The 18089-nt window shown below is 41.3% G+C and overlaps 1 protein-coding gene across 1 annotated transcript in view; it reads left to right on the plus strand.

The window, feature by feature from the left end:
* The window catches only part of LOC129730540 (beta-chimaerin), a 34741-nt gene extending 30845 nt beyond the window's left edge, over nucleotides 1-3896 (plus strand). Inside the window, exons 3-4 of the mRNA XM_055689936.1 lie at nucleotides 2958-3347; nucleotides 3404-3896. Of these exons, the coding sequence (XP_055545911.1) occupies nucleotides 2958-3347; nucleotides 3404-3669 (656 nt within the window). The 3' untranslated portion in view covers nucleotides 3670-3896. The remainder of the gene's footprint in view (nucleotides 1-2957; nucleotides 3348-3403) is intronic.
* The last annotated feature ends 14193 nt before the right edge of the window (nucleotides 3897-18089 follow it).

Consider the following 18089-nt stretch of genomic DNA (forward strand, 5'->3'; position numbering starts at 1 on the left):
TCACACAAGTTCAAGATGTCAATTAGGCAAATAAATATGAGCATTTTTCCTACTAAACCCTTTCAAATTAAATTTTAATTGTGTTTTGAACCGCCATAGTGAAAGGTGGGTAAACCACCCTAGTGAGGATCGAGTTTGAGATGCCTGATGGACATTGAAATGGTTTGCATCTGGTTCGGAGCGAGCTGTGAGTCATTTTAGAGATCCGTTTTGGAATATTGCTTGTTAGGTCTTCGGTTGCAGGGGTCGGTTTTTCGGTCAGAATTTTTTATTCGGAATAGCAACGGGTCTCGACGTTTTGTGCATTTTTGAGACATTTGGCATCGATGGGAAGGTTTAGATTTTTCCAATTTCCTGTACTCCCCCTTTGGTGGTTTAACGAGGGTCGAGGGGTCACAGCTTTGAGCCACCCCTGAGCCATGTCCGATTGAGCTGAGGTTTTGCACGGGTCACATTTTTAGCCCGGTAAGCGGAGTGTGCATGGTCGGTTTCAGAAATTTGACATGACTCTTTTTGCTGCCACCCTAATATACATTAAGGCGTCCCAAAATTGTATCAAGTCTGGAATCCTGGGGGCTCACCCTCCAGATGATAGGAAATGGTGTTACGAACAAACTTTTCTTCGGAGGCAGCTACGGCTCTAAAATATGATGAAAATATGTTATTATGATTTTTACGTTATACGCACCAAAGCTTTGCTTTGCTTTTGAGTTATACGTGATTTACTGTGTAGTAACAAGTTGCATTCTATGATTTCCTACACTAAAATGTTTATTCGCCGTGTCAGATAGTAATAAAAATTCAACTAAACTAATTTTTTTTGACTCGAAAGCAAAAAAAGAACCACAAGGTCCGATAAAAATAGCATTAAACAACAATACCGAGTTTAGTAAAGGAAACAATGTATGTAATTTTACGAGGATGCGAAAAATAACAAGGTAGAAAGTGTGACTTAAACTTAGAAATCGTTTTTCTTATCCAGCCGGGACTCAGTAGTTTTGAATGAAAACGTTGATGATGATTCGAAGAGAAAGATGGTACTATACTTGAGAAAGCAAAGCAGTGAAATCGATATTTCAAAAGTGATTTTTTTTCGTCTGTTCAGAACAGGGGCCTATAAACGTCAACAATTTGCCTACCAATCATAAATTCATCACGACCGTAATATTTCATTTCAAATGCTTACAAAACTTATCTTATTCATTGAAAGTGCACATTGTACTGAAAACAAATGTTGAGCTCTTGTTTTTTCCATCTAAAACGACATTTACTTGAGAATAAGTCTACCGACAAAATGGGACGTTTACTCTTTTAAGCAGGTGTTAGACGAAGCAAATATTTGCTATTTTTTAATACAGATTTAATTTTGTGCAAATAAAGATCGTACCAAAAATAGCAAATATTTGCTTCGTCTAATACTTGCTTTACACTTGTTTTAGGACAAATCAACCAAAAAGTGGGTACCAGAAACGCTGGTACCAGAATCAATGAGTGGTAGATGGAAAATGTATGGAGTTTGACAGCCACAAGAGCCCCCTGGTTCAGAACAGTGAAGGCATAAACTCATGCAAAGTTGAATCGAGTAACCAGATTTGAATTCATGATGTGATGCGATGAGTTTTGCTTTTAGATCGAATTTATTTATTTATTTTATTTTTTTATTTATGCTTTTAAAGAACAATGCAACAAACTGTTGCAGCCAGACGCGGCGCGAATTTCATCGCAATTCAACTTTTATGCATATGTTGTTATTCAGGATTCAAACTCATATCTTACTCAAGTGTACTGCACTGTTAGTAGGGTTTGCGTGCAACCGAGAATTGATGTGCAAGCAAGTTTTAAAACTCACTTGGATACGAGTACAAAGTCACACTGCCTACTCTGGTTCAGAACTTAGAGGATAACGTCACGGAGAAGTGATTATAATTTTTTCGATATACTGCGGCTCAATAGCTTGATAGTTTTTTTTTTCAAATTATAACGGATTTGGTTGTAGCAGAAAATCGCAAAATCAAAATAATTCACCAAAGGCTTAATTGTTGGTTAAATAGCATCGTAGTATTGTTTTTTCATCTAACCATAGTTATTGTTACACTTCTTGCTTTCGAATTAAAAAAAATCCGCTGCTGAATCGAGTTGCATTTATCATACTATCTGATACGGCAAATAAACATTTTAGTTTAGGAAATCATAGAATGCAACTTTTTATTCCACAGTAAATCGCGAATAACTTAAGATCATGTTATTTTAGAGCCATGCAGTCGTTGGCAAAGTTTTTCCCTATGAAATTTCCCATCTTTTGATAGTATTTAATTAGTGGTAGTATTTTGCTTGATACCCACTTTTATCGATTAAATGTAAAAATATATATAAAAAATCTTTTTTTTTCTCAGAGGATGGATACTTTTAAGGAAAATAAACTGACGATAAACAAACCGAAGCAAATTTTTTCCTTATAGTTTGGGCCCTTAGGAACCTGCAAAAAATATGAAAGGATTAGGTCTCTTGAAAAATAAAATAACTAGACATGTTTTTTGGATTAAACATAAAAAAACGGTTTTTTCCGAAAAAGCCGTCGGGGCCTGTTGAAAATATCGTTTTCTAGAGCTGCCTTCGAAGAAAAGTTTGTTCGTAACACCATTTCTTATCATATGAAGGGTGAGCACCAGACCTGATGCAATTTTGGGACGCCCCAATATAGATACATCACACAACATAAGATTTCATACGCAATTTCATTGCCCTACCCCCTCATATGCTTGTTTCTATCCAGTGACGTTCGCTTGGGTCGCAACACTCGGCTCGGTCATCTCCGCTTTCAAAAATATGGAGATTCGATAGATTTTTGGCCCTGGTAGCCTCACCATGATCCCAAGATTAAGATAAGATTAAGATTAAGGATTCTCGGAAACCTCTGTTGAATAGATACAAACTGTGTTTGATATTTTCTCTTTCAGATTGCGCATTTGTTGCACACATCAAATGCTCAGAGTTTGTTCCTGCAAAATGCGTTCCGGATTTAAAAAGGCTTCGAGGTATTTTTGGTGTAGATTTGACAAAACTTGTGACAGCGCACAAATGCAAAATTCCGTTTATTATCTTAAAATGTGTCGAAGAAATAGAACGCCATGGAATGCTACAGGAAGGCATTTACCGAATTTCTGGATTCGCTGATGAAATCGATGCTCTAAAAATGGCACTTGATAAGGATGGAGAAAAGGCTGACATGTCTGCGCTAGCGAACTGTAATGTAAACGTAATCACTGGAGTTTTAAAGCTGTACTTGAGACTGCTTCCTGTTCCTTTGATTACTTTTAATTCCCACCCTAGTTTTATGTATTCGATGAGTAAGTATGTGGTACATGTTTACTTTTATTTAATATTATTTGATTTCTTATTTTAGCTCACAAAACCGTGGGTGAACAGATACTTTCACTGCGTGAAGCAATTAAACAATTGCCGTTGGCACATTTCAATTGTTTAAAGTATATATTGGAGCATCTTCATCGAATAGCTTCACACCATGCCATCAACAAAATGAACGTATCTAATTTAGCTACTGTGTTTGCACCTACTTTAATAGCAACGCCGCAACATATGACAGATTTATCCGAAGAAATCAGTATGCTTACAGCACTAATTGAACACTGCTATGCTGTTTTCTTGTGAACAGGGTTAGGGGTCATCCACATACCACGTGGAAAACTATGAGGGCGGGGGATGTGTAATGTCCACGGTCCATACAAAATTTTAAGAATTTATATGAGCAGTTGTCCACAGGGGGAGGGGGGTCAAAATCGTTTAAAATCTGTCCACGTAGTATGTGGATGGCCCCTTACTTATAGTCTAACTAAATCTGTAGAAATGCGAATAAAAATTTGATCAGGGCTGATAACAATCTTTTTCACTACCGGAACTCTGTAAAAATGACAGCCAATCCTTTTAAATTTCCACTTTTAATAAACACAGCGCTCTTTCAAACATACTAAAATCTCATTCTTGAAAAAAATTATCATACTCCTATGAAATAATTTACGCGCATCGCTCACGGTCACGAAATGAAATCTGAAAATCCAACCAAATGATACTCACCGCTCCTTCGGTAAAGCGAAAATGACGTTAGGTGTCGTACACAAATTACGTAACGCCAAAAATCTATATTTCATTGTGTACGACACCTTATTAACGTGCACTTTCTGTCGTTATCAATGAAACGCTAAAATTTCTCTCGTGGCAGTATTTTTCTTATCCATCACTAATCGCGTAGTGTACAGCACATAAACACTGAAATAATCTCACCTGTTCATATTACATGGGAGTGTTATAAATTTGCACTATACGAACTTACAATCAAAACGATGTGATCGAAAATGTGTCATGCATTCTTCAAAGGATCGTCTGATAGACTCACATTACTACCAAGCTTTTAAAATAGATAAGAAAACCCTTTAAAAACTAAAGAACATATAATCCATTAGACTCATTGGAAATGCTATAATTTATATCTTGACATTCCAACGTTTGTTTCTGACGTTGAAGTTACCTATCAAATTGGCCTTAGAGGTGAATGCCGCTTATTAGCCGACTCAATAAAGGGTCGCGATCGTCTTGTTCAGTATTTAACTGACAATACGTACAATTTTTTTACATATGACACCAAGAACGCCAAGCCGTTCAAGGTTGCCTTGAACAGAGTCTATGTTTATAATATAGAGTCGCGCAAAGATGAAACCAAAGGAACCAAATCAGTCAAACGAGGGTACCAATCGAGCAATGTAAATAAACAAGGTGATAATGTTAGGAGTGGATGAAAAGTGTTGTAATTAAGCGTGAGAAGAATATGTGTTTTTCCGAAGTTTTAACTACACATTTCAATCCAACATTAAACCTGTACACTGGTTCACCCTGGGCTTGGTGGTTGAGCTCCAATCTTGGGTTTTTATAACTTTACTGAACCCTTCAAGATAGAGCCACAAAGTTGTTTCAGCTTTCACAGCCAAGGGCGCGTGCTTCCGGGTGGCGGATGGGAGCTAAGGGAGATCATGAGAATCAGATACATATGTTGTAGCCTTCCTACTCTGATCTCGGCAGTCTCCTATGTGGGGAGGATTCATGACAATATTAATTGTTAATAGTTTTGGTTCTCTTCATACGTGGACCAGACCACATTGTGCAAGCTCTGTTCTCATCTAGAAAGTGATAATTACATACTTCTTAATTCTGTGCAGTTGTAGTAGCCGTAGTAGTAGAAACAAGTATCTGTTTTGTAAGGCGAGGTGCGCCAAGAGAAAAGCAGTAAACTCGGTAATCATTTGCTAATGTTTTATTTAATTGGATAGTTCTGGTTATCAGATTTAACTTCGCATGACTTCAAGTACGCACTGGAGGGTGTCATGAACTTTGTGAGAATAAATAAATTTTGAGATTTATACTCGCAACGTTTGAGTTCCAATGCCTCACTCACAATATTGAGCTCAACTTAAAGACATTTCGTTGAACTACAATTGTGTGTGATTCAAAAAATGCATTCTAAGTACAACACATATTTTGTACAAAATATTAAGCTCGAGATTGTTTTCTTTGCAGCCTCAATTCAACGGTTTCACAAGAGTTATTGATCTCACTCTTTGCGCATCACGTTTTTGTCTAGTATTTATGTGTCAGTTCTATTCTTTCTTTCGTACAGGTGTTTATGCGGGTTTGTGGTGCGGGGGTGGGATCTATCGACTTCCGATGGGTTTGGGATTGTTTTTGGGCCCCGCATAAAGCGGGGAGAGCTTGGTTCTGGCTTTCTGCTATCAAGTTTAGCTTTTTTTTCACAAATCAGCGCCAGACTCTTATGTATTTGTGTATGTTTATGTGTTTCTTTTTATGTGTTTATGTATGTACGTATGAACCTTTTTTTTTATACAGGTCGGACTCGATTATCCGGAATTCGATTATCCGGAATTTTAGACTCGATTATCCGGAATTTTATTTTTTGGTGTTTTTTAATTTTTACTACGAAATTTTACCTTTACCAACCCCATTTGGCATATTTGTGACCATTTATGTCACTTCCGGCATGTTTGGGAAATGTTCAATATAAGTGAATATAATCGATGTCCAATTTATTTATTTTGCTTCTCAAAATTCGCCTCAGAAATAATTTCTGGTTACGCCACTGCATCGAAAGAGTACAATAAGAAAGAGGAAAAACTTATTTTATGTTCGTTATTAGCAAATTCGAATATCCCTACACATGGGTGGAGGACTTGACGGTGATTCGTCAAGCGTATTTCCAAACACAAAGCTTAATTAAAAATTACAATATAAATAACATTATAATAATAACATAATAGTAACAATTTATTGAGATCAACACAATAATTGCAATTTGCTTTTTTTTTTATTACGCTTGACTTATCACACCGCCGGTTTTAGTTTCGCATGACCTAACAAAACTAAATACTGGCGGGGTCTGTAGGGCTTAATCGAGGTTTATACTAACCCTAAAACCACTGGCAAAACCACGTGACTAACGACAACCCATTGCACTCATATAATGTAGCATTACTAACCCTTCCCACTTCTCTGACAACTACTACTACTATTACTCTCATCATTATTATTTTTCAATATATACATGTGTGTATGCATATTTATGTCTTCTCATCCGTATGTTTTATTATAATTATTATTTTTTTCTCTCATTCAGCTGTTTTAACTGCGCGAATTTATTTTTTCCCAGTGTCAATCCCAGTTGCGATCTAATGGCAATTTCTTTATTCCACCCAGCTCACCCACTTTCGCTTGATTTTGACCCAGTATCGACCCGGCGTGTTGTCCAAAGCGCACCGTAAATTTGTCAGTTTCAACCCGCCGTCGCACGTGCTTAGTTCATAAACAATTATCTGGCATCTCTTTCTTACTTGCGTTCTAAATCGTGATGCCATTTCTTTATTCTTGGGTAGACTTGCACTGACCCTGTGGAATAAAAATTCGCTTTAACTGCTGTCAGAACGATTCTATTTCGATTTGATTCGACCCATTATTGTGCAGTTGGCACCCTGAAATGGATAGTTGCGCAGCGAATGTTGAGCCAGTTTTGGCGCACCAATACATAAGCTTTGAATGTAGACAACTGCCTAGCATCTCTTTAGATTACGTCGTGAGTTGCAGTATCGTTTCATTATTCCAGGTGTTGGCACTGACCCAGTGGGGTGGATAAATTCGCTATCAGTTATACGTTTTTGATAGAATGAATTTCATTGGGTGGTGGTATATGTTGTCGGTCTGAATGTGGATGTATGTCCTTTCGGCTTTGCCATTAACCACTCCCATTCTTTTTTTTTTCTCTTTTTTGCGGTTGCGATACAAAATGTTTAATAGATCACCAGAACAACCGAAAGAACCATGGCAAGCATAGCAGTAACGCGGACGGACTTGCATGGGATATGTCGAAAGGTGCGACCGAGGATGAGAACACGGCATAAATGAGAGCAACAGACGCAAGGACCACAAGTAAGACTGCCGGCATTAGTATCGATGCAATGAAGCCTTGGAACAACAAAGGTATAGTCAACTCTGTGGTGAGTAAGGTGATATGAACCGGTAACAACAGGTACGTTCCCCATTTACAACACATAATTGCCGTTGAAACCTTCAGTCCAGAGTAAATTCGCTCACATGTGTCCGTTGCGTCATGAATTGCTCCTGGAGGTTTTGACATTATAACCTGGGCCTAGTGTAGAAGTAATTCGCTTACGACGACCAGCTAGACAACCCTCCCGAAGAAGAAGAAGTTAATAGCAAATTTGAATATTTTTTCTGTGATTCGATTACCCGGAAAACTCGATTATCCGGAATTAATTTTTTTTTGATGTTCCGGATAATCGAGTCCGACCTGTATATATATATTGTTACACTAAAACAAATTTTATTCCTGTTCTTTTTTTTCTTCTCTTGCCATTTTTTATGACCTCTCACACGATAAAATGAGTACGATAGCGGTGAGAGGCAACAATTTATCATTCACAGATACAAACTTCATAAGCGACGAATTTCTTCGATAATCGCCAAATCAGGACAGGCAAATAAGAAAAGAGACAACACAACCAACCATCACCAATCCAGACAAACACCAGACCCAAGGCAGATAAAAAGAAGAAAGTATCAACACAACCAAGTTTGTAGATTTTTTTTTAAATTTTTTTTATTATTATTATTATTGTTACTATTATTTTCCAACTAAACTGTTTCTGTTCAGTATTCTCATGTTAACATATATTGTTTTCCATATGTTGCGTTTGCGCTCTTCACCAATTGCCCGTCGACCTTTCGTCGGGGAGCCTCCGGAATCAATTCGTAGTGTCTTTCAAAGCCAATTTCTGCAAAAAAAATTATTACTGTGTGTGCAGAACACATGGACAATTCAATTGGTGGTAATCTTGCCGTGGGATCTGTTGGGAAACGGCAGAAAATCGGAAATTACTTGTCAAAAATAAATTTTTTGGCGGGAAAAATTGATAGAAACCTAATTATCATAAAATAAAGTCTGCTGTAACATATAAAAAATAAAGGTCTGATGTTGTTCTAAAAGTACAGTGAGAATATCAAACGTATTGTAGTATAAAACATGAATTTTAACGGCAAAAACTTTTTTTTTAAACATCATTGAACATAATCAGATAGCTCAGTAAGATTGAAAAATAGCTACCTAGTGTCTTCGGCAAAGTTTTTTGTTATGTTATTTTGGAAAACTTTGCCAAAGACGGCGAGAAAAAATATTGATTTTTAGAGAAAATATTCTTTTTATCTCATTTGTAGGGGGATTAATCACGGATCTGTTAATGTCCAAAGAAGGATCTTTTTTTACTCTAAAACTTTCCCGAAGACAGTATTGCTCTAAAATGTAACGTTTATGAGAAAATGACTTGACCACCTTTTTTCATTTCTGGACCACAGTGCGTAGGCCTGACGAAACACGTCAGGCGGAAATGATTTTTGGAGACTCTTTGACTTGGTGACGGGCCTGGTGCAGAACTTCGAGCGCTTGACACGCCTAGCCAGTAATCCCACAAAAGAACAAAAAAATAAATTTTTTGATTTGTTTTATTATTATTATTATTATTATTATTATTATTATTATTATTATTATTATTATTATTATTGTTATTATATATATATATATATATATATATATATATATATATATATATATATATATATATATATATATATATATATATATATATATATATATATATATATATATATATATATATATATATATATATATATATATATATATATATATGTATAATATATATATATATATATATATATATATATATATATATATATATATATATATATATATATATATATATATATATATATATATATTTTTTTTTTTTTTTTTTTTGTTTCAGGTGGAGGGGAAATTTGCATCCAAACCCCTGAGGTGACCAACCTCAGGGAGTGTGGGGTTGGTTTGAATCAGTGACCGGACCCACTAAAACCCCTCCAGTCTCCAGCCCATAATACTCCCCGGGACCACCGCTAGGTATTGCTTCGGGGAGCGGCTTTTGTGCTCTGTGCACCCTCTTGGTTCTATAGATCTCTTTGCTAACTTAGCTAACTAACCTGGAGACTGGCCGTTAGCTAACACTGGCGTGTCGGTGGTCAACCTGTCGCCTGTTTTGCAATTCTAAAACTATTTGAGAGGCGGCTGTACAAACCGCCCTCCAAATGTTTGGGTCTTTACACATCCTCCGAACTAGGTTGTCCGGAGTGGTTTCTGGCCCGCTCACTACCATCATGTCGCTCCGCGCATGCACAAAACGAGGGCACACGAAGAAGACATGCTCAGCAGTTTCCTCCGCATCCGCGCACTCGGGACACATGGGGGACCCCGCATGCCTGAATCTGTGTAGATACTGCCTGAAGCAACCATGACCTGACAGAATCTGTGTCAAGTGGAAGTTAACTTCTTCATGGCGCCTCCCGACCCATCCGGATACGTCCGGAATAAGTCGATGCGTCCATCTACCCTTTGCGGAATTGGACCATTCCTGCTGCCATCTGATCATCGAGAATGACCTTCTGGTGCCTCGTATACCCCTTGTGTCACGTTGATCGAAGCATTCTACGTCCTCCTTAATGGCTATGCTGATAGGCATCATGCCGGACAGGACGCAGATTGCGTCGTATGACACTGTACGGTACGCGCTCACAACCCTCAGGCACATAAGCCTGTAGGTACTTTCCAGTTTTCGACGATGACTGTTGGTACCTAACGCTTTGGACCACGCTGGCCCACCATACCTAAGTATGGACGAAACCACGCTGGCAAGAAGTTTACGCTTGCTGCCATATACCGCTGAGCTATTGGACATCATTCGAGATAGTCCTGCAGCGGCCGTTGAAGCCCTCTTACAGGCATAGTCGACGTGACTCTTAAATGTGAGCTTATCGTCAACCATAACCCCCAAGAGCTTCAAGGAACGCCTTGAGGTAATGGTGCAGTCACCGACTCTGACCACCGTCTGTTGCTCTAATTTGCGGTTGTTCACAACCGTAACCTCCGTTTTATGGTGCGCTAACTCCAGTTTCCTAGAGTGCATCCAGTCTTCGACCTTGCGTATGCAGTGCGCGGCCGTCAACTCGACCTCTTCGATCGACTCGCCGTAGACCTCTAGCGTGATGTCGTCTGCGAAACCGACGATCACAACCCCTACAGGGAACTTTAGTTTCAACACCCCGTCATACATGACATTCCACAACACCGGGCCCAGGATGGAACCTTGCGGTACCCCTGCGGTGATTGGGACGCACTTCTGACCCTCCTCCGTGTTGTAAACTAGTACCCGATTCTGGAAATAATTTTCCAAAATCTTGTACAACGACACCGGTACGTGGATGCTCCTAAGCGCGAGCGCTATGGAGTCCCAACTGGCGCTATTGAATGCATTCTTCACGTCAAGCGTGACGATTGCGCAATAGCGAATGCCCCAACTCTTACGCTGGAGTGCTACCTCTGCCGTCTTGGTGACAGAGAGAATAGCATCCAGCGTGGATCTACCTTTCCGGAAGCCGAACTGGTTACTTGCCAGACCGTTTACACCCTCTGTGTACTTCACCAGTCTGTTGAGGATAATCCTCTCAAGCACCTTGCCCGTAGTGTCCAGCAGACAGATAGGTCTGTATGCCGATGGGTCCCCTGGCGGTTTCCCAGCCTTCGGCAACAGCACCAATCTCTGTCGCTTCCACCTGTCCGGAAAGAGGCAGTCATCCAGGCACTTCTGCATGACTGCTCGAAATAGATCAGGGGCCACTTTCATGGCCGTCCTGATGGCCAAGTTCGGGATTCCATCCGGTCCCGGTGCCTTGCTCACCTTTAGGGAGTTGGCGATCACGATGAGTTCCTCATTCGTAACCCTTACCTCCTCCACAACCTCTGCACGGCTGCCGTCTCTCACGGATTGGATGCCCGGCAGGTTGGCCGACCATCCCTGGTCTGTGTCTGAGATACTGGAACGTCGGACGTGAGACTCAGCAACCGGAGACCAAGGATTTGGCTCGTGTCGTGGAAAGAGTCCCTCGATGATGCGCTCCAGCATCGCTGGTGATCGCTCTGCAGGCGCCAACACGCCTTTGGTCTTCGCCATTACGACTCTGTAGGCGTTGCCCCACGGATTCGTATTGGCACTCGCGCATAGCCTATCGAAGCAGGCCCTTTTGCTCGCCTTTATCGCACTTTTAAGCGCCGATCTTGCAGATCCGAATACTACACGGCGCTCTACCCTCTGTGCATCGGTACGTGCACGTTGCAACATCCGTTTTGCACGGAGGCACGCGCTACGGAGGTCCGCTATCGCGTCGGTCCACCAGTATACCGGTGACTTACCATTCCTAGGTTGGCGGGTCCTAGGCATGGTGGCGTCGCACGCCCGCGATAATGTGGCAACTAATTGGTCAGTACTCGGGCGGAGCCAACTGCCCCCCTCGCGCTCTCTTCTCATTGCTTCTGCAAATACCTCGGCATCGAAATGCGATGTCTTCCACCCGCGGACGGTCGGAGTATTGGCTCTACCCGTCGCCTGCCGCCTCACGTTCTGGACTACGCTATAGCAGACCGACTGGTGGTCACTATAGGTGTAGCCATCGTCTACCCTCCAGTTCACGATCAGTCCTGGGCTGGAGAACGTCACGTCGATGATCGACTCCGCACCATTTCTGCTGAATGTACACTTGGTTCCAACGTTGGCCAGATCTAGGTTGAGCTTTGCCAAAGCTTCCAACAAGATCTGACCCCTCCGGTTCGTGCGGCGGCTTCCCCACTTAACAGCCCAAGCGTTGAAGTCGCCCGCCACTACTAAGGGTGTTAGTCCCGTCAGCTCCATAGATAACAAATCGACCATCTGGGTGAACCTTTCGATAGACCAACGCGGCGGAGCATAACAACTGCAGTAGAACACTCCGTCCACCTTGGCAACCGCGTATCCTTCATTTGAGGTTGACACAACCTCCTGAACCGGGAACTTGCTGGTCGTGCATATGGCCGCCGTACTGGACTTATCTGCAACCCAATTACCGTTTCCGGGAGGAATGCAGTAGGGGTCCGATACGATTGCGATGTCCGACCGCGACTCAGACGCTGCTTGGTATAGCAGCTGCTGTGCCGCATAGCAATGGTTCAGGTTCAATTGTGTCACCCTCACGCCCGTGGTTTCGTGGCCGCCTTACCGGCTGGGCACCGTGGGCCTCCCATATGCTCAGGGGACATACTGACCAGCCAACCTTAAGTTTGGCTGTCTTCAGGGCCAGAGTTGCATCGGCCGATGCAAGCCGGAAAGTGGCCACCTGGGTCCCCGCTGGACCCTTTCGGAGGCGAATTACCTCAGTGGCTACTTCCACTCCGCACTTCTCCTTGAGGGCCTGTGCAATATCGCACCTCTCGGTGATTTCATCCAGGTTTTTGAGCTGGAGAGTCACCTCCGAGGTGAGTGCCCGAATTTGCACATCTTTCCCGAGGACCTGCTCGGCTACCGTCTTGTAGGCAGCGCCCTTGGTTTTAGCATCCTTACGGAGCTCAAGGATCATCTCGCCGGTGCGAGAACGACGGATGGTCCGCACATCCGCTCCCAGATCCTTGAGCTGGGTTTCGCCTCTCATTTTCTTCAAGACTTCGGAGTACTTGGACCCCTCCGTCTTGAGTATGAGGGCGTCGCCCCTGCTTCGCGCCTTCTTTCCCATTTTTGGACGATTTGTCGCCTTCTCGTCGTTGCGCTTGCTGTCTTTTTGGCGCTTCCTTCCTCCCACGGTAACCCAAGGGTTTCCCGTAGCTGCCACTTCGGCAGACTTTTCGGCGGACTTGGAGGCCGTTGGTGTGCTATCTCGCGGGCTTAGCACAACCAACCGTTTCTTGCTGTTCTCGGGGGCTTCCCCCGGAGACTGCCTTGCTCTTTTTGCGGCTGACCCGGAGGCGCAAACCGCTGCAAACGTGCAGGTGTCCGTTTGGACCGACTTCGTCGCCCTTCCGGTCACCTCCGTTGCATTCTTCTCTGCAGCCACCGCTCTTGCCTTGAGCTCGGCGTGCTCCTTCTTCGCAGCATCGACGGAGGACCGAAGCATGTAGAGAGCCTGCTTCATGTACTTCGTCGTGTTGGTGCGACTTTTCGCAAACTCGATTATGGCATCGAGCTGCTCCGACAGCGCTACTACCTTCGGTAGCGTGTCTCGCTGTCTTCCGACCGCCTTTATCAACAGTGGACCAGCCACTGCGAAGTCTTGCGTCGATCCGGTAGGCGTACTGCCTTTGCCGTCTTCGCAGGCGTCCTTTACTGCATCCATCTCCGCCTTTCTCGGCGGAGACCTCTGGATGCCTCCTCGTGCAAACGGGTTTTTCAACCCATCTGCGCCCAATTGTTGATCTTCATTTTTTCCAATATTCATTCTTGTTAATTGGGTCCCCCTTCCAGCCGCTATCCTTATCCATACTGGAGTGGTCGCCTATCTGGTCCCATGGTAGTCTATGCCGAAGCAGTGAGGCCATGGCTAGGGGCGGCTGCCATAGCGCCTTATGAGCAACTATGACACCCCCGACCGGCGCAAGTCAGGAAAGGACATCTGATCCCACTCCTGCCCGGTTCCCACCGGGCGATGAATTTGGAACGTACTGGAAGGCCTGCCAGGTTTTACGGGACGGAGACCCCTGCACCGATTGTTGTCTCGCCGTTTCAAGCCGTTGTCACACGCCCTTACTAAGGGAGCTCGGCGCAGGTGCCAGCCCAGAATCGTGGTACGAAAACGAAATCCGACTCTTATCATATGGCGTTGCGACCAGTTACCGTAATTGGGAACTTACTGGCATCAATCCCAATGGGCGAATTAGTGCATTTGGGTGGTGGGAGCGGCACTATTCGCTCCGTCAGAGCTGCTTCCGGATAATGTGGCTTTTGTGAGAATTCGGCGGCCCAATGCCTGAGTCTCACCACAACCTAGGCTAGCTCTCGCTGATGGTCCGGGACTGCGTTCTTGCAGTTAGCACTTCCGTGGCCTACGGTAATCGCCAAATACCGACCCGTGGTGGCATACAGCTCTGCCAATATATATATATATATATAATTTATTTATTATGATTATTATTTTATTATTACTATTATTATTATTATCATCCGAATTTCGCACTTCTTAGCATATTGCTGGAACATTTCACCTACCCCGGGCTATCTTGAATGCCAAAGGGGTTAGGCGCGGTGGATTCGTCAAGTTTGATCCTAATCCTAATACCGTCTGCTTTAGTTGGATGTGTTGTGGTGGTTCAGAAACCTATGAATGCCATTAGAAGGGATTGTAGAATTGCGTGCGCAGTAGGATTGCGCATTATTTTCATTTTTCATGAACCTGAAACTAAAATTCAATTTATGATTTCGTAGCTTTTGAACGAATAGTGTACTCTTGGATGATTATGTTCAATTCGTGTGAGTCGGGCCAACATGAGTCCACACTGACCACACCAACTAATCGTTATTAGTTTACCATTTTGTCAAAAAGCTTTGCTTAGTTCGGTCAAAAAATATTTGTACATATACACTTTTTTGAATAGTTAAGTTGGAAACATACAACACGCCGTCCATGATAACCGCATTTCAATTATGATCAGTTTGGTATTTTGCAAATAAACTTAGAACTCTACTTTGTTTCGTATCCATATTTGCCTTTTTATAAACTTGTAGTAACTAGTAGTAACTAGCATTGATCTAACATTTGCTTCCTTTATTTGACCGCCAGGTGTCAGTATTGACTAGCATGCAGGCGCGAATAAATTATTATCTGATGTACAATTGCGACTGATTCTGATCAGTGGCTCAAGCTCAAATTCAAGCTATCTGATCCATTCCAAGTCTTTACGGGTATTTTATTCGATGGTACGCTCCAATTTTATGATTTAACTAGCTTTTGGACGAATGTTGCAAAACCTGAACAACATTTTTAAATTTATTTTGAAAATCTCGTTGGTCGGTATAACATCATACCATGCAACTGAATGTTGATAGCGATTGTTTTGGCATTTTGTAAATGAACTTCTAACTCTGTTTTGTTCGCGTCTTGAACTGTCCTACAGATCAGACGTTTTTTCGGTTGCTTGTGGACTGGTCTTTGACTGCCTATAGCTTCAAAGTTTGTGTTTTGTCAGTGTGTCTTTTAAAGACTACCTGAAAGTTATTTCCCATCAGTCTTTCTCAAGACTACCTACTTTTGAATTTAACATTTGTTTTAACTTTTTTCGTATCACCTGAAATGGCTGGACGGAAAAAGAAACCTCGCATCGCTGCGGGGAGGAAAAGAGAGGCATCTCTTTCTGACACATCGAGTGTCTGTAGTGACAATCCTTTTGATATTTTGCCTGAGCAAGAAGCTGGTGAAATGGAAGTTACCAATAATGAAACTATACAAAATATAAAATCTTTAAAAAAGGAGAAAGTTCCACCTATTGTGGTAACTATTTCTTCTGAATTTAATATATTCAAAAAGGAACTTTCAACGTTTGTTTCTCACGTTAAAGTTACCTATCAAATTGGCCGTAGAGGTGAATGCCGCTTATTAGCCGACTCAGTAAAGGGTCGTGATCGTCTTGTTCAGTATTTAACTGACAAGATGTACAAATTTTTTACATATGACACCAAGAACGCCAAGCCGTTCAAGGTTGTCTTGAAAGGTCTCACCAACGATCAAACCGTTGATGAGATCAAACTTACTTTAACAGAATTACTTGGCATAGCCCCTACCCAAGTAATTCTAATGAAACAAAAATCACGAGGCGAAAACAGTCAGAGAACTGGAATTTCCCTTGTTAATTATTTAATTCATTTTAACCGCAATGAGGTTAACAACTTAAAATTTTTTGAAAAAGCACATGCTTTGTATAATGTGCGTGTAAAGTGGGAAACTTATAGGAAGTATGGCGGAGGTGAAAAGCATATCACCCAATGCCGTACTTGCCAACGTTATGGCCATGGTTCCAAATTCTGTAACATGGACCAAAAATGTCTTAATTGTGGAGACTCTTCTCACAAAAAGGACACATGTCCTGTGAAAGAGAGTAAAAATTTTGGCTGTGCGAATTGTAACGGCAACCATATGTCAAATTTTTATCAATGCCCAGTCCGTTTAGCAATTGTTAAGGCAAGGCAAGGTAAACAAAATTCAATTTCTCAATTAAAACCAACTTCAAAACAAAATTCTCCAAGCGTACCAGTGACGCATAGTTTACCTACTCCTTTGCATACCCGTTTAACTTATGCACAGGTTACAGGTAGTTCGAACATTATACCGCCTAGTGTTGGTAGTTCGAAAATGACCGTTAATATGGGTAAGCAAAACACGCTAGAAAATAATTGTACACCTATTACTCCAGCTAATATTGCTGCCGAAAATATTTTTCTAATGTCAACTGCCTGGGGCCTATTACGGCAGGTAAACTTTCTTTTTTGCAACAGGCAATGTTCGATCTTATGAACGCCATGTTGCAGGCAAAATCAATGTTTGAAGCCATTCAAATAGGCACAAATTTTACTATTAAAATTGTTTCTATTTTAAAATTTAGCAATGATTTTAAATAAAACAATTAAAATATTAAATTGGAATGCTCGCTCATTGAAGGCCAATGAGAATGAGCTTTTTAATTTTTTAACAGTAAATAATGTGCATATTGCAATTATTACTGAAACATTTTTGAAACCTAACATAAAATTAAAATATGATCCCAATTACGTGGTTCATAGATATGATAGGATTCAGGGTTCCGGCGGTGGAGTTGCAATTGTTATTCATCGCCGAATCAAACATCGTGCTCTTCCCCATCTTGAGACGAAAGTTATTGAAACTTTGGGAATTGAAGTTCAAACTGAACTTGGGATTTTATTTATTGCCGCAGCATATTTACCATTTCAATGCACACGCGAGCTCAAAAATTATTTTAAAGGTGATTTACAAAAACTCACCAGATCTCGTTCGAAATTTTTCATAATCGGCGATTTTAACGCTAAACATCGTTCATGGAATAATTCTCAAAGTAATTCCAATGGCAAAATTTTATTCAATGATTGTTCTTCAGGATACTATTCTATTTTGTCTCCGAATAGTCCTACATGCTTTTCTTCTGTAAGAAACCCTTCAACAATTGATTTGGTGCTGACAGATCAAAGTCATGTATGTAGTGATTTGATCACACATGCTGACTTTGATTCTGACCATCTTCCAATAACTTTTTCTTTATCACATGAATCAGTTTTAAACCCTATGAGCTCTGTTTTTAATTATAACAAAGCTAATTGGGAAAGATACAAAAATTATATTGAGAGAAATTTCAATAATGAGCTTGATTTGCAAAACGAAGTGAATATTGATTCCGCTTTGGAAGCATTAAAATGTGCAATTGTTGATGCCAGGAATTATTCTGTTCCAAAGGCTCAAGTGAAATTTGATTCACCAATAATTGACGAAAATCTTCAACTTCTAATTCGTTTGAAAAATGTCCGCAGACGTCAATATCAACGTTCTCGTGACCCTGTTTTTTAAACTATTTATAAAGATTTACAGGA

Source organism: Wyeomyia smithii, chromosome 3 (assembly GCF_029784165.1).
Source record: "Wyeomyia smithii strain HCP4-BCI-WySm-NY-G18 chromosome 3, ASM2978416v1, whole genome shotgun sequence".
Lineage (NCBI taxonomy): Eukaryota > Metazoa > Arthropoda > Insecta > Diptera > Culicidae > Wyeomyia > Wyeomyia smithii.